The 26,038-nt window shown below is 40.2% G+C and overlaps 2 protein-coding genes across 2 annotated transcripts; both read left to right on the top strand.

The window, feature by feature from the left end:
• Nucleotides 1-1,977: 1,977 nt before the first annotated feature.
• On the top strand, nucleotides 1,978-7,489 carry minpp1a (multiple inositol-polyphosphate phosphatase 1a). The gene is made up of 5 exons (XM_030069954.1): nucleotides 1,978-3,135; nucleotides 3,225-3,419; nucleotides 4,517-4,614; nucleotides 5,026-5,156; nucleotides 6,481-7,489. The coding sequence occupies exons 1-5, from the start codon at nucleotides 2,547-2,549 to the stop codon at nucleotides 6,842-6,844; spliced, it is 1,377 nt and encodes a 458-aa protein (XP_029925814.1). The 5' UTR covers nucleotides 1,978-2,546; the 3' UTR covers nucleotides 6,845-7,489.
• An 857-nt stretch (nucleotides 7,490-8,346) lies between these two features.
• Nucleotides 8,347-24,498, top strand: LOC115373174 (bifunctional 3'-phosphoadenosine 5'-phosphosulfate synthase 2-like). The gene is made up of 12 exons (XM_030071454.1): nucleotides 8,347-8,532; nucleotides 11,730-11,844; nucleotides 12,019-12,254; nucleotides 12,450-12,588; nucleotides 15,826-15,944; nucleotides 16,940-17,053; nucleotides 17,943-18,054; nucleotides 18,313-18,518; nucleotides 18,813-18,948; nucleotides 19,644-19,912; nucleotides 20,036-20,265; nucleotides 23,399-24,498. The coding sequence occupies exons 1-12, from the start codon at nucleotides 8,443-8,445 to the stop codon at nucleotides 23,538-23,540; spliced, it is 1,908 nt and encodes a 635-aa protein (XP_029927314.1). The 5' UTR covers nucleotides 8,347-8,442; the 3' UTR covers nucleotides 23,541-24,498.
• The last annotated feature ends 1,540 nt before the right edge of the window (nucleotides 24,499-26,038 follow it).

Here is a 26,038-nt window from a genome sequence, read left to right as displayed (position 1 = left end):
TTCTGCCACTTACTACAATAAATGCTATTGTCTTTTTTTTTTAGATACTACATGTAGGATACTAATTCTGATTTAATAGGCATTATAGTGACTAATTTGACTTTTACTGATCCCTTTTCTTTTTTAACTTGCCTCAGTTAAATAAATACTACTACTAATTTTATAGTTACTTCATATAATTTGTTTAATTTTGTCATTTCTTTGGTCTTAATAGTAAGAAAAAATATGCAGTTTTTTTTTTTTATTGATTCCTTGTGGGTCACACATTTTCTGTTACTCACTGGTCACTAATCCAATCAGCAGTAGTTGTTCAGTTCTGCTCCTTGAACTGATTTAATGATACATCCTGAGCAACCACAATAGACCTAGAGTTCTGTTAAACTTTAGATAAACTTGCTAAACCTGCTCCCCCAGGTTACTAATGCTGACTGTGAAAGCTCTAACTTTTTTATGTAAATAGATCAATAGTGTCAGTTTAGACTTTTTCTCCTCCCACTAATGTTGTAATTGCCATGTTTGTCCAAACCTTCTGAGCAATTTTAGCCCAATTTCTCAGTGTGACCTCGCCAAAATGGTCTCTCAGATAAAATCATCATCTAGTTCAGTTCTCCAAGAGGGGGCAGTTGCTTCTGGCCCCACACTCAGTATAAATAGCTCCCTGACCTACCGTTGTGTCCTACAGTGTTTCAAGCAATCCGGCATTCAATCCATTCTTAAAAAATAAATAAATAAATAAAATACCCTTGACCCTACCTCCCAACACGTCTGACCTATTTTCAAGCTAGCTTTCAACGCCATAATCCTTGAAAAGTGGATGTGAAACAATAAAACAACATTTGGGAGAAATTTTACTCTGGCATCACTCTACTGAAACAGCATTTCTTAGGGACACCAGTGACATTTTGATGAATGCTGATGCAGGGGTGGATGTACTGTATTAGTTCTACTTGACCTTACTGTTGCATTCAATACCACTGATCCTCTTCAACTTCTTGATAGGCTTAAGAGGCAGGTTGGCATATCCGGAACAGCCCTTTAGTGGGTTTTCTTCTTATCTGTCGGGCAGAACATTCACTGTCTCTATAGGTGACTTTACCTCCTCGCTGGTGTTGTTGTCATGTGGAGTGCCTTAGGATTCAGTTGTGCATGGGTCTCATTTTATCCTCTCCTTCCCTCTGGAATACAATCCCTCAGTTTGAGTATGTGTTTTATTATTGCCATGTGGACAATACCCAGCTGTATGTCTTCTTTCACCCTAATGATTTCGGCAGACTATTATCAAATTGGCTGGCTGCCATTAAGAACTGGGTGACACTCTATTCTCATAACAGGCTCTAGCAATTTCTTAAAAAAAAAAAAAAAAAAAAAAAAAAAAGGTATTCAAGCATTACTTCTCTGGTTCAATAAAACAAATAACCTAACCTCTAAATAATTTCTAATATTTGTTTTTGTAAATAAATAAATTCAGCCATGAAAGAATGAAAGACAGCCTCTTTCCTGACTCGGCCTGATCTGCAAATTTAAAACCTTTCTCTCTGTTAAAGATCTATCAAAAGTATATCCATACCTTCATCTCCTCCCCTGACTGTTTTAACTCCCTTCACACTAACATTAGTGTATTATCCTTGCCATCTACAGCTGGTACAGAAAGTTGGTGCTCAGCTTTTGACTGGATCCACAAAATGAGACCACATCACCTGTGTTATTGGTTCTCTCACTGGCTCCAGTTTGCTTCAGAGTTGACTCTAAGACTATTACTTCTTTTTAATGCTAGGGTGGATTCTGCTTGCATATCTCACCTCCCACCCCCACCCCGTCCACTTAACGCCTGGGCCCTTTTGGTCATCTGGCAGAGACCTCTTGCCTTTTTGATAGATTAGGCTGAACCAGAAGGGGGAGATGGTGTTGGAGGTTGCAGCCTCTAGGTCAGCGATGGGGAAATTGTGCCATGGAGTGTCAAGAATTTGCAGAAAATGATGAGTGAAATCACGCTGTGGGCTTTACAATGAAAAGCTGCATAATCTTGGCTGTTCATGTAGCACCAGGCCCATCCTTAGATGACACACAGCCTCCCACACTGCATGAGATATGCTCCCTCTACTGACACTTTCAAAACCACTTTTAGCCTTGAGGCTATATCTATGAACTTGCATTCTGGGGTGTGTATTGTGCATGTGCATGGGGCATTGTTTATCAAATGCATTGTATTTATCTTCTTATTCTCTCAGTTTTGCACTTTAATACTATGGCGTGGCTTTAAATCGACTTGACTAGTTCTTACACATTAGTTACAAGTAACCATTAATTGCAACTCTAACTTTCCCTTCTCACTAGTCCGTTGTTGCCGGTTGCCATTGCTTATGTGGCCAATCATTGCCCGTTATAACTAACAATACACAACAAAAGCCGTTACAATAGCGCTATGAGGAAACGCGGGGTAACGGATCGGTTGGACTGCTGTTTCCCCTTTTTGTGGTGACGTCAGTTGAATCAAAACAGCAGGCTAAGTGTTTTTTTGGGTTGGACTGAGTTGACTCCGGACGATCATGCTGGCCATTCCCTTTAAATTCATTGTCGCTCATTTCTTAATCGGAAGCTGCATTTCGTGTTCTTTACGGAGTTCTGCGAAGTCTGGCGATGACCCAAATATACCAGCGATTGCCAAATATTTTAGCACAAAGGGCAGGTATGAAGAAGTGAATCCGTATCTCATTGACGACATCGTCGCTGTAAACAGATCTATCCTGCCCACCCCGTCTCCACAATGTCGCGAAATTCACCTGACTGCCATCATAAGGCATGGCACAAGGTACCCGACGACCAAAAACGTGAAGAAGATGCGCCTGCTACACGACCTCGTCTCCCGCAACGCCTCTGGTAAACAGGGCTGGCTGCGTGAAATCAAACACCAGTGGACGATGTGGTACACTGAGGATATGGACGGCCGACTGGTGCAGAAAGGTATTGATGATCACAAGCATTTAGCTGTCCGGCTGGCCAAGCTCTTTCCGTCATTGATTTCAAAGGAGAAGCTTCGAGACGGACATATGAACTTCATAACCAGCTCCAAGCACAGGTGTGTCAATAGCACCTTGGCCTTCCAGAGCGGCCTGGCAGGGCTGTGGACTATTGAAGGTAGGATCTGCAAGTGATGACAGTGATAATGGCTGATTTCTATCTCAAATATGGCAGTTTATGATTTTATAGCTCTCTCCAACCCGCAGGTGATGAGTTTGATCATAATTTGAATGATGCCCTGATGAGGTTCTTCGACGTGTGCACCAAGTTTGTGGAGCATGTGGAAAACAACGCCTCAGCCCTGCAGGAGGTTGACAAGTTCGAGGTGGGAGCAGAGATGAGGAGGGTCCAGGAGAAGATCGCAGACCGCCTTGGAGTCCACTACAGTCTCATCACCAATGGTCATACTTACTAGTTAAAAATTGTGCTCACTGAACATGCCGTGTGCTTGTTCCTGTATTAGACGGGTGATAAATTATAGGAAAATCTTGAATAAATGAGTGGAGAAGCATGGTGGAGCATTCTATTCCTGGATGATGACACAGCCCATCCACAGAGCACAAGGGCTCACTAAATGGTTTGATGAGGATGAAAATGATGTAAATCCTGGTGCTATGGCCTTCACAGTCACCAGATCTTAACCCAAATGAGCACCTATGGGAGATTTTGGGCTGACGTGTCATGCAACACTCTCCACCATCGTCATCAAAACCCCAAATGAAGGAATATCTTTTGGAAGAATGATGCTGTGTCCCTGCTTTGTAGTGCCAAAGGCTTTTAGAACCAATGCCAAGGAGCATTGAAGCTGTTCTGGCAGCTTGTGGTGGCCCAGCATCTCACCTTGTTTTTCTTTAATTTGTCACCTGTCTCTTTTATTAGATTGCTTCATAACTCCTTGCAAAATAAGCTCTCAGTTGTCCTAAACAGTTGCTTCTGAAATGTGGGCTCCTGATTTGACATGGGTCCACAAATAATGAGAATAATGCCTGATGCCAGAGTTTATCTTATATTACTTTTCTAAACAGACTATTGAAAAGACAGAGTGATTCATATTAGTTATTATGCACTGATTCCACTGCATTAAAAGGTACGTAATGGTCTTCTCAACTATGTAGTAATGTCTGTGTGATGTCTGTTGGCAGAGCATCTAGTCACAGTAACTCTCTATACACTAGATGGGGCTATTTCCTTGTTTTAAAGTACAACAGCATGACACCCCTGCACTAGGTCAGCAATGAATTGTTCTTTAACTGGGGCTGAGTTCATTTGCGTACTTCAGACAGTTGCAGTGATTAAATTGAACCAAATATACCACAGTGTGTTGGTTTTAAGACTGAGATAAGCTAATGACTGAGTGTTTTCTACAGCTATATGCAGTGGAAAATGGAATGCTTATGTTGTGAGGAGGTAAAGTTACTAGGCTGACAGTTGTGTGGCTTTGGCTATTTGCATGACTTGTGTGATTTCATTACTTATCCCTTTTTGTCACCTTCTGCAGATATGGCCCAAGCTGCATTTTACCTGTGTGCATACGAGTTTGCCATCAAGACTGTGAACTCCCCCTGGTGTCAGCTCTTTGATGAAGTTGATGCACAGGTATTACATTTAGGTTTTCAAAGCATGGCAGACTTCCTGCTTAAGTAGGTTGACTTGCACATTTAGGCAAGAGATATATGTGGGTCAGTAACCTTGTTTGCTTGTATATATAACTTGATTTGCCTCGTCCTAAAGAAGTATTTAGTCCACTGGGTCCGCTCAAAAGAAAAATCACAATGCTTTTCCTGTCTTACTACAGTATTCACTCACAGAGGACCTGCTTGGCATTGTCCATGTCACAAAGAGTGTTTTGTATCTTGTGTTACAGACTAACCTAACACTCAGGTAGCCTGAAATTTTACCTCACATGATGAAAGACTGACCGATCGCTATCTGTGCCTTTAAAGCCAACCCTGCATACATATTATCCATTACACAATTTTAACAGTGTATTCTCTGGTACACCAACAGGTTATGGAGTATGCAAATGACCTTAAGCATTTCTGGAAAAGAGGCTATGGCCATGACATCAACAGCAAATCAAGCTGTATCCTCTTCCATGATGTTTTCAGTCGACTGAACAATGCAGCCAGCCAGAGCAAGTGAGTTATCCTTAAATAACCTAACACATCCTGAGATGTGGGGCGTGTTTGTTACAGGTAGCAGTATTGATGTCACATGAAACTGTTCAGTTAACTGTTACACGCAAGCCCAGAGTGGCTAATCGGGAGGACCGGGACAATTCCCGGTGGGCCGGTCTGATGTTTGGGCCGCGAGGGCCGGTGTTCACTTTTTTTATTTTTTATTTTTTGGGGGTCGGTGTTCAGTCATGGCAGTGGGTATGAGCCTGAACTGACCTGAATTGATCAGAAGGCTTTGTAAAAAGGGGAGATTTGGTGTCAGAAGCAGAGCTAGGAGCCAGTAGTGATGAGGGGATTGCTCCTGTCACTATGGAAGGAACAGGTGAGCTGTTGTAACAGAGCGTGTGAACAAGCAAGCATTAGTTCCAATATAGCCACTTTCTATGCCCAAACGATAGTAGTGACCCGTTATATTTTTTGATTTTAATAATAAGTTGTGATCTAAAGTGGACCGGTCTGAGGCATGAAACTCCAGGGCTGAAAATGAGTCCCACTCCGGCCCTGGTTACACGTCTTTCCCTGTCCATTTCACTTTATTATTTATTATTTATTAGCAGTCTGTGTGTAAGGGTACTTTTTTTGTATGTGTGAATGTGTCTGTCAGTCTGTGTTCTTCATTGGCACTATACCACCAACCCAGTTCAAATGTCTCCAAATGTGTTGTGTGTGTTTGCAAGTCTGTGGCTTTATATATATATATATATATATATATATATATATATATATATATATATATATATATACATACACACACATTTTTTTTCCGTTTGAGTTAAAGCTCTTGGAAAGTGTGTCAAAGTTTGGCTGGAGCCCACAGAATTTTTTTTTTTTTTTTTTTTAATGAGTAATATTACCATCAGGAGGATGGCATGTCCCTTTTAAACGTTATAATACACCATCAAAGGATCACTGAGTGCAATGTTAATTCAGACATAGTTGTTTATTAAAGGACAGTAATCTAGTAGTGGTGGTTGTGGAAATGCAAACAATGACACTCCAGGCTGTCAGGTTGACTAAATTAAAACCTTGAGTGGAACAGGTTATATATTTACCAGTGTTTTTTTTTTTTTTTATTACCTTGATCTTGGTTGCTGTTTTTGGCACAAGTCAGTGATGTTTTGTTTGCATCATTCTGATAACCCCCCCATCCGCCCCCTCAGATGTACGCTGGTTACAGACTACAACAATTTGCAATGATGAGGCCTGATAAAATTTTCAAACACAGCCTCTTTGGTCTTATAGTTTTTGTTTTGTTCTATTCTGATGACCAAATCTTGTTTGCCAGGTCTGGCCCAGTGCAAGAAGCGGTGACAATCCAGGTTGGCCACGCAGAGACACTCCTGCCACTGCTGACCCTCCTGGGCTTCTTCAAGGACAGTGATCCCCTGACATCCACCAACTACGCCTCACAGGCCCAGCGCTCCTTTCGCACCAGCCGCATCTTACCCTATGCAGCTAACCTGCTACTGGTATTGTATGACTGTGGAGAAGACGGCCTGAGACTGCAGCCATTACTCAACGAGAGGCCCCTGGCTTTCCCTGGTATGGCTGGCCAACAGGACTCCATGCCACTCTACCAAGATGTTAGGGAGCACTACAAGGAACTGCTTGATGGCTGCGACTTTGAGACTGAGTGTCAACTGTTTTAGGTTGGCTGAGGTTGCCTCTGCACCTTAAGAAGTAATAGTGGCTTTAATCTCTTATATTTAAAATGGAACAACGGGGTAAAAAATTACACTCACAAAAGGAGAAACTTTAGATTCACATTTTCTATAAATGCCGAGACTCTCGCTTGTTGGAAAACACTGTCATTGCCAGTGGAACAAGAAAGTGTCCACATCATCTTTTATAGCCTACTAGAGGCAATTTCACTGTCTCTATGTGCTTTAGTGCCTGAGAAAACTCTGAAGCAGTAACAGACATTTAATGATGGATATAACAAGCATTGCGCCTTACATAATCGAAAAGCAGCTGGTCCTTAGAGACCTTGAACTGATCTTTACAAACACCAAAGATGCCAGCCCTGGGATTCCATTACAAATTCTATTGTACCATTATAGTGTTACTGCTGCTCTATTGCCTGTTGTTGCAAGGTAGTAATTATTTTGTAACTTAAGGAAGCCTAATTTAAAGTGGTACTGAAGAGAAATTTTGTGCAGCGTGCACCGCTGTATAATATGAAAAAGTCTTTCTAGCAGTTTTGAATATTAACAGATAAATTAAACAGAACGGCGCTTTGAGCAGTCTCATGAAGCATTTCAATTTAAATAAATAAATGAAAATGGAAATCTTAACCTCGAGTTAGTGTTCGTTTATTTTTCATGTTTTTTTTTTTTTTTTTTCATTATTTCCTTGTGCCTGGTTTAAGGCGAGGTCGATGGAGAGGTTGAAGTTTAACTTATTGAAAAGGGTTATACTTTTCGAAGATGGAAAATCATTAGTCTTTTTAGCAAGTGCTCCAGTTTATTTTTAGCAATGATTTACGAGACCAAGGCTCTTAACTCATTAGTAATTTAATTAAACTGCAACTCATCTCTACTCACATGTTTCCGTTACAAACCAAATATTTAGGTCGCATCCGCGCTGCTTAGGGTGGAAAACTGGAGTAGTTCAGAGTCGCTCAGCTCCATAATACATGGGCAGGGGACCATATTGAGCTTCATGGGTAAAATCCGACGGCACAATTTGTCTTGATCACACCACATAATAGTTGGAATAGCTGAGAAAGTAAACTTTTCTGCCATTTTGCTGCAATGCTAGCTTGACGTAAGTGTTGGCCGGCGTCAAATAAGACGGACTCAAAGTTACGGTTGTATATTTTTCGGATGATTCAAATTGCTACTCTATAGGAAGAGCAAACTTAAGTAGCGATGTAGTTTTGGTAACTGTACTTGCCACTTAAGAAGTATGTCCTTACGCCGACTAATTACTCGGTGGAATAACCACATTACTGTAACTTGCCATTACAAGAATTCTAAGTTTAATGTTAGCCCTCGGAGGGAATAGGAGCCCAGCCTCTGGTACCGTCCTCCCCGGTTTTGCTGCTCAGCCCCGTCGTGTCGTTATGCCCAAGTATTGGCTCGTATTTAGCAATATGCAGATTTCTGGACGGCGGAGGAGGAGGGATGGAGGCTGGGCCAGCGGAATGCTACGTGTCTTGGAAGTCCCTTTTAAAACCCCTTGCCTTCTTCGGTGACTATCGCCAAAGTTTTGAGATAAACTCGGGCAAGCGACACATTCCCAGTCCATGCCAGCGGAGCCGTCTGTGCCCAGGTTCGAAAGTCCGCCGGCGGGGTCACACACGTACAAAATGTCCGGGGTGAAGAAGCTTCGTACGGTAAGTTGTTTTGAAGATAGAGAAAAACTGAAACTGCTGTGATTTAAGTAGTATCAGATGAACAACAAATGCCTGTCTAAAGGTTGCCGGGTAACAACCCCAGCGATACAAACTCACCATAGTTGTCTTGTTAAACTAATTACATGATAACTAAACGCCTGTGTGCACAGTCCCCCTATGAATACCCGTTACTCTGTCTCCCATATGATCATAGGCTGCACTGCTAATTGAAATCCGATGCGATCTGCCTGTGCCGTGTAAGTGCACTTAAAACACCAGGCTTTTTGAAGAGCGATACAAAGCAGAAAAGTATGTTTGATGCATTTTTTTTTCTCTCTTTCTACTCCGAATTGGGGTTACCTTTTAGTGTGCATACATCCCACTGGTCCGCTTGTGTTAAGCCTGAACCGTGCTTTGACACTGAATAGGTTGGTTGTTACAGTAGCGTAGGCTATCAAGGCAATCAATTTGGTCCATTCATAACGTATGCGTGTGAGTGTGTGAGAGTGTGTGTAAGTGATGGTGGTAGTGGGAACATGAACACGTTGAAGAAATCTTCATGGAAAATAATAATGCTAATTTTACAGTTAATTTTTAGTATGATAAAACAAGTATTCTGGCCTTGATATGATTGAAGTGAACAGTGATGCCATATCAGACAAAAATACCATCAAGTATGTTAAGGTCACTATAAACTCACTCTTGAGGACCACAGGATCACCTTTAGTCACTATTGGGATCTAAAAGCTGATGGGGAAAAAATGAAAACTAAAATGCCAGAAGTCCATATTCGCATATAAAACCCAGTGCGTGCCTTAGTGATAGCCTTATTCCCATAAAGTTGCTTTCTATAAATGGGTACCCAAGTGTTGGTGTAACTATAGTCATGAGAAACATTTCCTTTTGTTCTTCATGGTCTGTCCTTTGAGAATTCCACTTAAGGATGGTGCATGATACAGGGAGCAAGAAGATAAGTCAAAGTAAAAATTAATAAATGACGGGAGAAAGAAAGGCAGGTAGAGTTGTGCCATAATAAATTAATAAAACTTGGCGTTAGATTTATGGAACGAGAGGGACAAGATTTAGGTTTTATCACACAGTTAGGTAGCTACAGCATGTTCACATTACTATTAAAAGGAAGAAGCGATGATGAGTAGCAGTATGGTGGTGGTGGGTGTCTCCTGTGTTTGGATGAATAGTACTGTTTGTTTATGGCTCACCCCACATTCATTATATTTTTAGGTGTGTGCATCCATGACTGGACATACTGCACAAATTACAGGACATAATGTTACTCGCTGGAGCATGCCAAGTTAATATTTGCTCCGTCCTTTAACCTCTTATTGGTAGTTAGGAGCTATTGGTCACCTTGAAATGTTGCTTCTGGCAAAGTGACACCACTTAAACTCAGGCCTTTAGACTGTAGGGCGTATCCATATCTTTCAGGGGTTGTGGTGTCACGCTATTTTGTTTTCATTTATTATCCTTATTACTGTTATTAAACCTTTATTTGACCAGGATAGTTCCATTAAGGTCAATGATCTCAGCCACATGAAGTGTCAGATAAAAAAGAATGAGTCACAGTCAGTCCAAACAAACATACTAAGTACACAAAAACAAACAAACATACTAATTGCACAGTTCTAAAAATATACCAGTGTACACTATACATCAATCAAATTAATCTAGCTGAAGAAAAAACAGCCTAGGCTATCATTGTGAAAGTTGTTCAACAATTTGCCAAAAATTTGCCAAAAACAATTTGTCAAGCCTAAAAAAACGCATTTTGTTTCAAGCAGTGGGAGCCGCAAGCATTTTTCTTTTATTTTATTTTTTAAACATTTTTCCCACAACAGTATGAGCACAAGGAACAGAAAGCAAAAGTAGGAATTTTGAACTTGCAAACTGTGATTTACAGGATTTTTTTGGCAAAATGAAATGGTATTTTGTTTTACAATGAATTATGTTAACTTATAAACTAAGTATTGTGAAACATTGGTGTGATTCCCACAAGTGTTTTGTAATATAAGTGATGCGCACATTAGTTTGCCTTAAGAGGAACTAAACTCAACAAATGCGTGTCTCCTTCTTTCCAGTAAGGAGACAGGAACTGGTATATGGTGTTCTCCCCACATCCTTAGCTGAAACACACCTTTATGTGTGATGGTTTATACAGCATTGGCTTTGTGTGCATGTGTGGGTGTGTGTGTGTGTGAGAGAGAGAGTGAATGAGTGCAGGAGAGAGAGTGAAACAGAGCTCTGTTTAATGCGGACTGTCAGAGGGTGAAGCGCCCTGTAAGAGCAAATAACAGGAGCTAGTATGTGTAAGGAACACAGGGTGGGGTTGTGGAAGGACGGGGAGTCAGACCGTTTACAGGCAGTGGGGATGGTGAAGAGGAGGAGGAGTATGTCGAAAAAGACGGCATGGATGGATGTAGGGAAGAAGGGAGAGTGGGTGCAGAGGGCGAACGTGTGGGCACTAGTTCTGCCACATCATCGCTGGGCTACAGGCAACACACTGGACACATTGTCCAGTCCTCTCCCCCTCCATCCCTCATTCCCTCCTCTGCCCTCCCCTCTAGAAGTCAGGGTAGCCTCATTTGTCCACAGCCCAGTCCACAGAGTCACTTTAGTTTGACTCCTGAGGGGCTTGTTTAACATACCTGGAAAAGCTCGATGGAGCCATGTCCTGTGAAAAAGAATGCATCATCATGAATAGAGATATAAGGACTATACAAACTGAAGCAAGTTATTTTAGGCACTGTTTGATTAAAAAAAAAAGCAGTTTGAACATTTTAATTTTTGAATGTCTAGGAACAGTTAATTTGCAAGACAAACACAAGTATTTGCATTAAGTTGACATATACTGTTTTTCTTTCCAATTAATATTCAAAAACAGTTACAGAAATGAGTGAGTGAAACGCAGTATGCTGGTTGTGGAAATGCAAACAATGAACTGTTGTAAATAGGGTACACCAAAAAAGAGCAGACAGGGAGTGGGTGTTGGGAAGTTGAGCATACAGTTCCACAGCAAACCACATCTGAGCTGAATTCATAGATGCTCGGCACACATATTTTAGTGCCGCCTGTCTGTCCTCTTTGTCTATTCTAAACACAATTCAGTGGTAAGGCATACAGCTTGGCTGACTGTTCTGTGCTGCTTACATTTTGCTTGAACTTGTGTTCATCTCTTTCAGGATCTCAACAGATCCACCAATGTAGTGTACCAGGCCCACCATGTCAGCCGAAGCAAGAGAGGCCAGGTGGTGGGCACCAGGGGAGGCTTCAGAGGCTGTACCATCTGGCTTACTGGTAACATCTCCATAGTCCCTTGTGAAACTCACCTGTGGGTTAGGAGGTAGAGCAGAGACAATAAATATTGTTGTGGGAACTGATTTATCTAGATCTTTTTTTTTTTTTTTTTTTTAACTTAGAAAAGGTCTTGACCTTGTTCAGCCAATTTTAATGTCTGGTGTTGTTCCCTAGGTTTGTCTGGTGCTGGAAAGACCACAATAAGTTTTGCCCTGGAAGAGTACCTGGTGTCCCATGCCATCCCTTGTTACTCACTTGATGGAGACAACATCCGCCATGGCCTGAACAAGAACCTAGGCTTCTCTCCCACAGACCGTGAGGAGAACATCCGCCGTATTGCTGAGGTGGCCAGACTGTTTGCTGATGCTGGGCTGGTTTGCATCACCAGCTTCATCTCTCCTTTCACCAAGGTCAGAACACACCAGCAACAGTTGTTTTTTGATAATTTTATCTGTATAGCATTCAAGTATGCATTGAGAGAAAACTGCTGCAGAACGTCATATGAAGGAGACTAGACTTATTTTAATGCCAGCAGTCTGTGGATCATTGCAGAACGTTTAAGGTGGCATTAATTAATGAAGCAGATATTCTGCCTTTCCCTATAGGATCGTGATGAGGCAAGAAGGATCCATGTGAATGCAGGGCTACCTTTTTTTGAGGTGTTTGTCCATGCCCCTCTCGAGGTGTGTGAGAGCAGGGATGTGAAAGGGCTCTACAAGAAGGCTCGAGCTGGAGAGATCAAAGGTCTGTCTCTTGAAATCTTCAGTAAATATTCCTTTAGTGTTTTATATGTTCCTGTATTTATGAGTGACATCTTACTCTTTAGACATAAAGTTATAATACCCAGTTAATAACCTAGTTTTGTACTGGAACACTTCACTTATGTATTGACCTTTTTGATTAGCTGCTGAGAAAATGTGCTATAATTTAATGCTGTTGCCAATAGTTTCACAAACTATTAATGTGTATCAGTCAATAACATTTAATGGGTCAACATTTGTGTCTGCTTAGTTACAAGTATCAGTGGGTCAACAAGGAAGGGCATACAGAGAGAAAGGCAAACATGAGAGTGCACCCCCTTTAATCATTTATTTTACAAAAAATGAATGGCAATCATAGACAGTGCAACTATAAAGTGAGACAGTGTTTTTTACATTTTGAGTACACAAGCCTAAGGTCTTGTGTGCTCATATTCACACACAAGTTTGCCATATCCCTCTCTACCTCGACATACAAATGAGTCACAAACATTGTAAAGGAATTATTTCAAACTTTGAGTACACAAGCCTAAGGTGTTGTGTACTCATAGTCACATGCAAATTTGCCCTACACACCTCCACCTGTACCTCAGGGTACAGACAGGTCACAGTCATTGCAGAGGAATATTAATGACAGTAAAATACACAATATTTGACTATGAAAACACAAAAATGTGTAGCTGAAGCATAATGTAAAATTGTGTGTACACAGACAGAGCAATTTGATGTTAATGACACAAAAGTGACCATAAAAATAGATACAACCTATCCACATATTTTAGAAATATGACATAATATGATGAAGTACACTCCCATGTCCTCACAAGGAAGTAAGTAATTGGATCTCAAGACACATTGAGGACACACTGTTGCTGTTCACACCTGTACTTAGAGGTGTGACCCTGTGATTGGATCACTCAGGACTTTCTAGGAATTGCTTTTCTCTTTGTCAAGGTGGTTTCAAGTTCATGTGTCTTTTGATTTAATTTTATTTTTTTTATGGACCTTGAGTCTGGAATAAAGCATATCTATCTATCTATCTATCTATCTATCTATCTATCTATCTATCTATCTATCTATCTATCAGGGTGTGGCATACAGTCACAGTTTGTGGCTTTGTTCCTAAACTTGTGCTCATACCCTGTCACACACCCACACATACTCTGTTTTTCTCTGTTAGCCAGCAAAGAAATTTGGACACTATATCATGACCAGTATTCCTAGAGTATCTGCCTATGATCTGAGTTTCTACACAGCACTAATGGCCTGGGCTGCAGAAGAAGTTTGATAACCAACCACCAGATAATCATTACTGTGTCAACTACAGAACAGCATCTTAGTGTAGTCTCAGTGTTTTATAATGCAGTAATAGAAATATAATCCAAATATGACACATGGTCCATAATAACCTGGTTACACATCAGTCTTTCATTTGAGTAAACCATAAAAATTGCAAACTTCTTTATAACCTTGCTGTTAAAATCACCTTAAGGGACTCACTTTACTCATACATGTAGACAGTCTTTCAAACATTACTTCTCTACCTAACCCTCTCTCTCTCTCTCACCTTTATCATATTTCAAACAGTCAGACAGAGAAGAGAGAGAGATCAAAGGCGAACAATTGAAAAAAGGGAGGGATACACTTAGTTTTTTTTATAACTGCAATAAACAATAGTGGGTCAAACCCACTGTGGCACACACAGTCTCTCCCCCAACACACACACACACACGCATACATCTACATATATATACATGCACATACACACGTGCCTGCACATACCACATACGCCACACTGGCTACGTATTAGTTCTTATGTCCTCTTGCTGCTAATAGGCTCTGCACTCATTAATATGAATTGTTCTCTGTTTTCTTCATAGTACTTACTAGATTTATTAGGGGCTGCCCTATGATTGCACTAGACTCTGGACTTATATTACGGTCTGTACTTTGAGTGCTTTTGGAAAGTGTTTTTATTGTGTGTCTTGTGATCGTTTTGGACAGGATATCACCTCTCACCCATCTGGAAACACCTTTGCAAATGTGTAAAATCACATAGAAACCTCCTAGTAGCATCCTAAAACCCACAAACATTTTTTTTGCTTTGCAACCACCTAGTAACATCCTAGAAACCACCAGTAATCGCCTAGCAACTACATAGTAACACCATAGCAATCACTCATACCCACCTAGCAACCACTTGATGACACCATAGCAACCACCTGTAATAACCAAGCAACCAAGTGACAACATCCTAGCAACTACTTGAAATCATACAGCGACTACCTTGTAATATGCTAAGAATCACTAGTAATTGTCAAGCAACCACATAGCAACATCCTGGCAGCCACCTTGAATCATCCAGCAATGATACAGTAACATTATAGCAACTTTCCATAAACACCCAGCAACCACCTAGTGACACTAGTTACTACTTATTATCATTTAGCAACAACATTAACAAGGAAAAAAACTGGTGCTACCCCAGCAAACACCTAGAAACAGTCAGAAATCACTTGTGATCAACAGGGCCACAAATCCATCAGTACTGCTGCTCAGCTGTCAGACACATTCTTCTGGAAATGTACCATTGTAGTTTTCAGTGATAACATGGCAGGGCATTCAGTCTGTGATGCCCCATGGTGTTTTGTGAAAAAGTCTTAATCCTTTTTGGTTGTAGAAAGTTTTTCTCAGACTCAGTGGTTATCGCTGGAGTGGTGATAACAGTGGTGACCATGGTCACTAAGGTGAAGGCTGCCTTTGAGTTTGCTGACATCTTTCTCATCAGTAGTAAGCAGACTGACCTGTCTGGGAACATTGTCAGCCTTAACAGGCTATTATAGTGAATCCATAGAGCTTGCACAAAACAGTTTACCTGATAACCTAGCTCATACAAATGCTGAAGGGACGTCCCCTAAGCAACAGCTCACATAAGGTGCGCACACACATTTAGGTACACTAATGTCAATGTTCTCTCAAAGAATACCAGTGCTGTATAATTGTGGTTAATTTATCTGAACTTTTCAGTACACCTTTCTAACTATTATGTTGAACCATGATGAGGCTCTACATCTGCACAACAGCACCATCACCTGGTCCTAAAAAAAATTGAAGTGCTTGCAAGTGAATGTGGATAAACAAAGGTTTTTTTTTTTTTTTTTTTGTTTTGTTTTGTTTTGTTTTGTTTTAAATGATTTTTCTTTTGTTTTACCTCTGTTCTCAGGCTTCACTGGAATTGACTCAGATTATGAGCGCCCTGAGGCACCAGAGATAGTACTAAAGACCGGTGAGCTGTCAGTAAACGAATGTATCGAGCAGGTATTGGACTTGCTCAGGGAGCAGGTGGGTATGACAGACAACTTGTCACCTACACATCCTCTGTAACCCAATAATTAAATCAGTGATTCTCAAAAGAACAATCATGTCATGTATACCAGTCAATAAAACAGACAAAAGACCAGTATGCTGCAGCCCACACAAGCCTTCATTAAGGTGACAGGGTGCACCTACACAGATCTATATCACAAACTTGTAAATAAAACAAAGATTGTAAATAATGAAAAAATATTCTATTAGGCAGTAATGAGAAATAGCCCAGGTTTTTAGCCACTGTGGAAAACATCACACTCCCCAGTAATGTAATGATTAGTAGATTTGCCAAACAATCACAAGGGTGGTGGCTCCAAGAATAAAACCGTTTGTCCACTAAGCTTAGTGTGCATAAGATAAATGCTGTTTGCCCACTAATAAAATAACAGGAATTAAATAGGTTGGCATCAGAAGTTACCTGTTCAATCTGTATTTACTTTGGATGTTGTTACATTTTGGATATTTGATATGTTCGTGTTTAAAGAGTCATATCTTTAAATGTATTAATTCAAATGTTACAGATGCTGGTTTTTCTGTTTGCTCTTTGGAATTAAAACTGGCACACCTGAGTTCTGGCTGTATTATCTGTTTAAAAACAGATGGAAAACATTGTGTCACAAGAAAGGGGCCACTTTGCAGTTGATACTAGAAATATTTACTTAAGTGTGTACGCCCTTTACTCTCTACAAAGGGTGAATACTCAATGTCCTCCTTCAAACCATGATAAAATAAAGGTTTTAAAGGATACATCCAATATGTTGTTCTTTGATAGAATTTTTTTTTTCTGAGTAGCCACGCACTTTAATGGATTTTATAGCGTGTTCAACCCATTCTCTAGGTTGGATGAAACAGTCACAGCTACAGTTAAAAAACAAACCCTTACACAACACACTTTCTCTCTGTATCAATGCATTACCATTATTATCCATAGTAAATAAGATGCATTCCATTTATGTGCTTGTATGTAGAATATTGTACCGAGTGAGATCATGGAGGAGGTGAATGAACTCTTTGTTCCGGAGAACAAGCTGAATCTTGCTTTGGCTGACGCAAGCACACTTCCCACCATCAGCATCACCAAGGTAACGCACCACTCCAGTGTATAGGCTACTTTCTACTACACACACAAATGGACAGGAGGTCAGTATTGGACATGGTGGAGAGCTGCTCATTATTAGCCCATAAACATTCCCTGCTGTTTGTCCTGCTGTGTCCTAATGAACTGTTCTGACTTCCCTAGGCACCAATAAAAAAAAAAAAAAAAAAAAAGCCTGCCAAATATTTGATGTTGCTGTTCTTTGAACTATAATCCAAGGTTAGCATTTATTGAGCTTCCTCATGAATGCTCTGCTTGGATTGTGGCGCAAACAACTGCAACATCAATTTCTATGTATTGGTAAATTCATGCTCTGAGAGGAGACTGACAGGGATGTCAAATGAGGTCAGGTGAGCTCCCTGGAGATGATTAAAGACTTCTCCCAAATGAAAATTATTACTCCATGATCTCCATATATATTACTTAAAAGAAGATGGTTCTTTAATTGTTTTCAAAGAAGCACTTAGTGTTTCATTTCTTTTTGCTCCTCACTTTAGAGGAACAGATGAGCCTGTTATAGGGTAATTACAATTAGAAATGTGATGATTTATCTCTTGTGACCTCCTGCTCCTCAAATGTTACCATGCAGGTTAGGCTGCTGCCCAGGCAACCTCCATTACAGTTTAATGTTATATATATGTAAAACATTCAAATTTCCAATTCAAATTTAGTTTATTGGTCACATACACAGTCCTATACCATACAGCATGAAATGAAAGGCTTGGTATGTCTGTCTTGGTAGTGCAAAAGCAGTAAGATAATAAGGTCAAGGTGTAAAAGATAAGGCATAAATTTAATTAGATCAGATAAAATTTTGTCTACCATTGCATTTTCTATGTATTCTATTAGTAAACGTGGTAGTTATCTTCCCACAGTTGGACCTACAGTGGGTGCAGGTGTTGGCAGAGGGCTGGGCTAGCCCTCTGAAGGGCTTCATGAGAGAGAGGGAGTTCCTCCAGGTCCTGCACTTTGGCAACCTACTTGATGGTAAGAAATCACTACACTGTTTCATCCACTATCATAGCCTGCTGGGATACAGTCACTTCACAAACATTCCCTAATATTCATATAAAACAGCTGAAGCATCAGTCAGATAAGTGTCCCCTTGGATTTGGGACCTAAATATGTGTTTAGTTTGAGCATGAAATCTATCCTTTTCATCAGTGTGCAGTTTATTTCTGAAAGAGGACAAGAAAGTTGGTGTATTTCATTTTTAGAAGTATGATGCACACTCTTGTGTTTCAGATGGGGCCATTAACTTGACCGTCCCCATTGTGCTGCCTGTTAGCGCTGAGACTAAGCGGGACTTGGATGGCTGTGCGGCCGTAGCTCTGGAGTACCAGGGTTCACGTGTGGCCATCCTCAGGAACCCAGAGTTCTATGAGCACCGCAAGGAGGAGCGCTGTGCCAGACAGTGGGGAACCACTTGTCCACAACACCCCTACATAAAGGTAACAGACACCGATCACATATCGTCGGGACACACAGTTGTAATTATAACACCATGCTATTGATTGTAATACAAACAGTAAGAATTCCAGGCACATATGTCAGTATTTATACACAGTGTATCAATTCTGTGTCAGTGCTGAGCGATATTGGTTGATACAAATTTTTGAGTGAATCAAACTCATTGCTAAAGCAATAATAAATTTAACTTGAATTCAAATGCAAACTGATATTACTAGGAAATAGTTTTGTTTAGCAAGAGGACTTTGGTATTCACTGTTCATCACTTTTTGCAGATGGTTATGGAGGGAGGTGATTGGCTTGTTGGCGGTGACCTGGAGGTGCTAGAGCGAATCAAATGGAATGATGGGTTGGACCAGTACCGCCTTACTCCGCAGGAGCTCAAGCAGAAGTTCAAAGACATGAAAGCAGGTTAGAAAATCCATGTTACCAACAACAGAGCAAAATTAGGCTACTCAGGGAACAAAAAAATGGCATACCGTTTGTAACAAACAGGTACTGATTAGGTGATTAATTTTATTTCCTTCTGTGACAAATATATCATACCAGTTGATGAAAGTATTTGCTGTGATGAACATATAATTAAGGTGAACACAGCAATGTGACATTTGTCTTTCAGAAGAAACATGTGAAAAAGGACCAGATGAAAAAAAAACCTGAATGGTAAATTAAAATCTGCATGACACTTTGTGATTTATGTGCTCAGCACTTAAAGGAGACACTTACCTGTGCAAAGTGTTGAGCAATTGTGAAAACCAGTTTTTTCTCCCATCCACTTTGACTTGAATGCTGTGCACAAGAGTTTTGAAGTAGTGTTCAACTGCACTATAATATATGTAATTTATTAATTTCTGTATTATTATTTTTTTATTCTTGCTGCTTTGTGCTCCTATTCTCTGAGATTTCTTACTGGTGCAAGCATGTTGTGATGTGTACACAAACTATAAACAGGTAATTTAGAGGTTTGGTTTATGGAACAAAGCCCATGTAAGTTACATGAAACCAAGTTACATGACCATGAGCATGTCTGCTGTCATAGGTATTGTGGTAGATGGTATTCAATGCAGAACACAGATCTCAATTTTATATACCTTTCACCACTTTAGATGCCATATTTGCCTTCCAACTGCGCAATCCTGTCCACAATGGCCATGCCCTACTGATGCAAGACACCAAGCGTCGTCTGCTGGAGCGAGGCTACAAGAATCCCGTGCTCCTGCTGCATCCACTTGGTGGCTGGACCAAAGATGATGATGTGCCACTGGACTGGCGGATGAAGCAGCACGCTGCGGTCTTGGAGGAGGGCGTCCTTGACCCAACCAACACCATCGTTGCCATCTTCCCTTCACCCATGATGTATGCTGGACCCACAGAGGTAACAAGATACAGTGTTAGCTCACAGGTCTTCCACTTTTTATGGTTATGATCAGTCTTGCCAGTATGCATACTGCTTATTAAGTCATGATATGTGTCTATATGTCTTCCAATTTCTGACCAGGTACAATGGCACTGCAGAGCAAGAATGATTGCTGGAGCTAACTTCTACATTGTTGGCCGGGACCCTGCAGGCATGCCTCACCCACTGACTAAACAGGACCTGTATGAGCCTACCCATGGAGGCAAAGTCCTCACCATGGCTCCAGGTCTCACATCTGTGGAAATCATCCCATTCAGGGTAGCTGCCTACAACAAGACGAAGAAGGCTATGGACTTCTACGACAAAGAGCGGTGAGCAAGGAATGATTTGCATGTTTTAAATGTATAAATAGTCACTGTTTTGGTCACCTAACATGTATTGTAATTTTCTTGTGATTACACCCATTGCCATGTGCTGCTGTCTCTTGCATATTATTTAATCCTGTTGCTTATAATGTGGAATCTGATCTACCAGTGAATCCAAATGCTCACAAACTGGACCAGATGAAAAGAACTGGGGCTACTATGTGCAACCACAACATGTGTGTTTCCCCTACACGAGTCATCATAAATAGTTTCAGACTGATCAAAAAATAAAACTAATAATAGCAGCACTTTCCACACACATACTTTTAGAAAGGGAATGATCAGCCCAATCCCCCTGCACATGGTTGTAAGGCCAGATCCTGTAAAAAAGATTATAAGTAATCCTGGAACATGAGTACTATGGAAACATGGACAATTGCTGACCACACATTGTGTTGGCATTGCAAGCAGAAACCACTCTGAAAATTCTCACAGTGCACATTAGTAGGTTCAAATTGGAATAGCTGTTAGAGAATAATAGATACACCTTCTGTCAAACTGTGATGATGTCACATAAATTTAATCATGAAAAATAATACCTGAAAATTATAAGTCCTAGATAGACCTAGATTGACCTAGATAATGACGTCATCTCACTCAAGGCCAACAACACAGAAATGTGTGAGAATGTTCCAGAGTGTAACGGATGGAATACACAAGTAGCAAGCAGGAGCCTTGGTGGATTGGAAGAGCAGGGAGATAACAGATAAGGAGAGGAACAAACAACTGCTCCCTAAGAAATGCTGTATGGCACTGTTCTGGGCACACTGGTAAGTTGGACTTTTCCTGTGTGATGCTCTAAGCATTGAAGTGTGACAAATAAGAATAAAATTAAATAAATTGAATCATGAAAAATAAGACCAGAAAATGATAAGTCCCGCCCCCTTGACCTATCCTATAATCGGTGCTGTCCAGTGGTGGGGTGAGCTCAAAGATGGCTGGGAAAAGCGCGATGGAAAGCCAGCTGTGAGTTATGTCAACATGTTTTTTTTTTGTTTGTTTGTTTGTTGTTTTTTTTTAAGATAGTAGTGTATATGTAAGGGGAGTGTTAGAGTTAGTCACTGACTCACGTAAGTAGAGTGATTGAGTGCGTTAAGTCATTGCCGGAAAAATGGAAAAATTTGTGTTCAGGAAAAAGATTTTGCATCTTGATGGGGGTCGTGCAGTGGTGGCTGAGTTTAGAAGCGAGGGACTAGTTCCCTTTGTCATTCCACACAGCCATGAAAGCATGCCAGCTGAGGTTCAGCGTCTGAGAATCAATTCAACCGAATTTGAAAAACTGAAGAGCTCCTTTCAAGACTGCATCGATTATCTGCAGCTTGTGCACGACCAAGGGTACGTGGGACTTACAGAAATGCTGACGAGTGTAGCACAGATTCACTAGTGGTTGGTAAAGTATTTTCTCTATTCTAGCTTTTTGTATATATATATTTTGAAATAAGTGGGCGTGTCTAGTAGGCAGGTCTAGTAGGTAGGTCTAGTGGGCAGGTCTTGTAGACAGGTGTAGTAGACATCTAGCATCTGAGACAGAATGATGCATGATTATGCAGAATCAGTCTCTATTTCACATATGGTCTCTGTTTGAATCCCCGCCTCAAAATCCCCATCCATTTCAAGGCGAAACATCAGATTTATACATCTCCTATACCCTACCAGGGTCCGCCTTCCATCCATATCTTCAGATCGAACGGTTAACTGCTTTTCCAGTAGGTACTGTTTCCGCTTCAGTTTTTCTTGACTGAAAAACACGCCGATTTCTTTCAAGAGATTACCCATCTTCGGGAAGTCTACCATCTTGAACGCCAGTTGAATCGGGAAATAGAGCTCTTTCTCCATAACCGTCTTGGGTCTGACATCATGATGAACGTCTGGGCAATATCTTACCAACAGCCAGATGTGCGATCTCGATCAGTCGACCAGAAAAGAACCACCTAGCGGGCGTGCTAGTGAATCCATTCTCTCTCTGCGCGACACTCGTCAGCATTTCCGCAAGTCCTACATACCCTTGGTCGTGCACAAGCTGCAGGTAATCGATGTAGTCTTTAATGGAGCTCTTCAGTTTTTCAAATTCGGTTGAATAGATTCTCAGACGCTGAACCTCAGCTGGCATGCTTTCATGGCTGTGTAGACTGACAAAGGGAACTAGTCCCCCGCTTCTAAACTCAGCCACCACTGCACGACCCCCATCGAGATGCAAAATCTTTTTCCTGAACACAAATTTTTCCATTTTTCCGGCAATGACTTAACGCACTCAATCACTCTACTTACGTGAGTCAGTGACTAACTCTAACACTCCCCTTACATATACACTACTATCTTAAAAAAACAAACAAACAAACAAACAAAAAAAAAAACATGTTGACATAACTCACAGCTGGCTTTCCATCGCGCTTTTCCCAGCCATCTTTGAGCTCACCCCACCACTGGACAGCACCGATTATAGGATAGGTCAAGGGGGCGGGACTTATCATTTTCTGGTCTTATTTTTCATGATTCAATTTATTTAATTTTATTCTTATTTGTCACACTTCAATGCTTAGAGCATCACACAGGAAAAGTCCAACTTACCAGTGTGCCCAGAACAGTGCCATACAGCATTTCTTAGGGAGCAGTTGTTTGTTCCTCTCCTTATCTGTTATCTCCCTGCTCTTCCAATCCACCAAGGCTCCTGCTTGCTACTTGTGTATTCCATCCGTTACACTCTGGAACATTCTCACACATTTCTGTGTTGTTGGCCTTGAGTGAGATGACATCATTATCTAGGTCATGGGGGTGGCACTTATAATTTTTAGGTATTATTTTTCATGATTAAATTTATGTGATGTCATCACAGTTTGACAGAAGGTGTATCTATTATTCTCTGCTGTTAATCCAGTGTCCTTATTTCCACTGTGTAGTATCACAGCCTTACTGTAAATGTGGATATTGTTATATTAAAAGAGAAGACAATACTGATCTATCCTGCCCTTTTATTTTGCTTATCTCACATTTTTGCACAAACACTCATTGCAGTTTTCCCATTCATCACTCAATTACAATCTCTTCCTTCTCTCTCCTCCCTCATCCCTCACTCTTTTAGACACGCTGAGTTTGAGTTCATCTCTGGAACCAAGATGAGGAAGTTGGCACGCAGTGGGGAGAACCCTCCAGATGGTTTCATGGCCCCCAAAGCCTGGAAAGTCTTGACTGAGTACTACAGCTCTTTCCAGAAGGACCAGTAACCAACGCAGCGCTTAGCTCACCAGTTGACAACCAACATGAAGTGGTCCATGCAGCCAGAGCTCTCAAAAGGGGATCAAACACCTAAAATACTCCTTGATGGCTATTTTAGGCACTTTCCCTTTTATGTTATCCTCCAGAGATTTCCATTTCAAGGGATGAAGTTAGGTTAATTAGTGGGTCAGTCTTATGAAGCTGGACATTTTGCACCAATTTTCACCAAATCACAATGTCTTAAGCATTATATTTTCAGTTGCTATCAGATTTTTACATTTATATGCACATTAACTTAATTTATATATTTTAATTAACTGAAGGTAACGAGATTATTATTATCATTATTATTATTATCATCATCATCATTATTATTATTATCGTTATTGTTATTATTATTATTATTGTTATTATTATTAGGGTTAAGTTTACTTTCCAAGAGAACATGGAATCATAGTACTTTTCTGAGTTGTTTTTAATACTTATGTGTAATTTCTGTAGACTGTGACAAAATACATGTTTTTTTTTGTTGTTTTTTTTTTTTTTTGGTTGTTGTTTTTTGCAAATTAGAATTGTCATTTTATCACTTACACATACAATGTTAGCACTACCTTTGTAGCTACTCGGAAGTAATATATCTTTAAAAAAAAAAAAAAAAAAAACAACAACAACAACTTCAATATCTCATCATGTAAGTGCCTTTCTGATGAATGTAAACATTTTTTTAACTGATGTTTGCCTAAATGTTTCCTATTCACAAATGTTACTGATGCTGAGAAGATGACCTATGAATAAGAGCTGAGGTGTTAAAACAATGGGGGCATTGATAAGTATAGAAACTGGGGTGATATTTATTGCTATAAATCACTGATCACTGCCTAATTACTGGAATAATGAACAGGCAAGAAATCTTAACAGTATGTCCATGAATGTAATGGTTTCAAATAAATATTTTCATCTCTGTGATATCAGTCTGCCCTGTTTTTTTTTTTTTTTTGTTTTGTTTTGTTTAATTTTCTACCAGTGATTATGCAATAGACATAAGCTCTTGTGTCTCTCTGTACAAGGTGCATGCCAGTCGATGAGGGTTAAAGGTTGAAGCTGGGCTCGCTCTAAACTACAGCATTGTGGAAAAGTACAATGCTACCACCTGCTGGTACAACATCGAACAGGAAATCAGAAAAATCATGTCTGATTCATGACCAAGTAATGGTCATTAAAGAAGCAGACACTTGGGGGTGCTCTGACAGTGGGTAGCCATTACACTTCACCCATTATGGTCTGGAGCCCAGTGACCTACCTGTTTTGTTAACGTAAGACAAATTTGACTGTTAAATGTTGAGGCAATTTTTGTCAAACTCCAAATTTTCAATAAATAATGAAGAGCCAGCAGAAGATGCAAGCACCACTGGAGTATCATCATCATAATTCAAGTCAGGAACTGAGTCACTGAACTTTTGTAAGAATTATATAGATGTTCAAAATGCTGCCCTAATAAAATAACACCCTGCTACAGCTTGTTTACATCAGGAACACTGGTATTAGCTCAGTTATACTAGACAGGTATTTTATGATAGATTGCTCAAGGTGATTCTTTCAAATTGCCCTCAGGAGATGGTTCAGTGAACTTAAAGGACTGATTAATTTTGCCATTCATTAAGCTGTAAGAGCTTACATTGCTATGGGTGTTCCTCATTGAAGAGGACCAGCCTCTCCTCTAAGAAGCGGATTTCTAATTAGCCTTACATAGGATCAGATCATTTAATCTGCTATGTTCCAGGTAACCCCATTTAAATCTGCTAAACTGCACCCTCAGTACTTTATAAAATCTCTACATCCAACATGTCATGTCAGGGAGAAATGACCAGGATGGCTGCTGGTGCAAATCCCTTAAAATATGCTTACTGTCCTACAGGTCTGCAGGCCTGGTGTTTCAGAATATTCCCCAGAAGAGAAGCCTGTTGTAATGTCCCACTTCACAGACAAAAATATATATATTTATATAAGTAAATATATTTACTTATTCTTGATCCAATTGCCTCTTTCAGATTTTTTAAACCTTAAATTGATCATGCACTTTGTTGTTTAGCCAGTAAGACAGTACGTTAAAGCTGGAGTCTATGATCATTATTAGCTATTATTATGTAGATTGTCATATTGATATTTACATAGATGGTAGAATTTTCTCTTTTTTGTGGGCTCAGTGAAGGGGGGGTCAAGGCCTTAGCTACAGTTTTTTTTTTTGTTTTGTTTGTTTGTTTGTTTTTTACACGACTGTACTCAGTGGATTACAATATTGTACCCTCACCTATTTTGTATTATGAATACTAACATAGAGGAGGAACACTATTTTATATTAGGCTAAATGAAACAGTAATTTGGTCATTAATTGCCTTGAATGACAGTCTTACTGCTGAAGGGGTGATCATTTTGCTGGTGTGTCAGGATTTTTTAATACAAATTTACCCAAACCCCCGTCACCTACAAGCAACTTCAGTTAAGCACT

Source organism: Myripristis murdjan, chromosome 15 (assembly GCF_902150065.1).
Source record: "Myripristis murdjan chromosome 15, fMyrMur1.1, whole genome shotgun sequence".
Lineage (NCBI taxonomy): Eukaryota > Metazoa > Chordata > Actinopteri > Holocentriformes > Holocentridae > Myripristis > Myripristis murdjan.
Note: the sequence above shows the minus strand (reverse complement) of the source record. Positions and strands in the feature narration are given on the sequence as shown.

Bases quoted from the DNA above. Each gene is read 5' to 3' on its own strand.
- minpp1a (XM_030069954.1), top strand. From the start codon at position 2,547: ATGCTGGCCATTCCCTTTAAATTCATTGTCGCTCATTTCTTAATCGGA. The intron at 3,136-3,224 runs GTAGGATCTGCA...TCCAACCCGCAG, and splicing joins AGGGCTGTGGACTATTGAAG to GTGATGAGTTTGATCATAAT. The intron at 3,420-4,516 runs GTCATACTTACT...CACCTTCTGCAG, and splicing joins CTACAGTCTCATCACCAATG to ATATGGCCCAAGCTGCATTT.
- LOC115373174 (XM_030071454.1), top strand. From the start codon at position 8,443: ATGCCAGCGGAGCCGTCTGTGCCCAGGTTCGAAAGTCCGCCGGCGGGG. The intron at 11,845-12,018 runs GTAACATCTCCA...GTTGTTCCCTAG, and splicing joins CTGTACCATCTGGCTTACTG to GTTTGTCTGGTGCTGGAAAG. The intron at 12,589-15,825 runs GTCTGTCTCTTG...CTCTGTTCTCAG, and splicing joins TCGAGCTGGAGAGATCAAAG to GCTTCACTGGAATTGACTCA.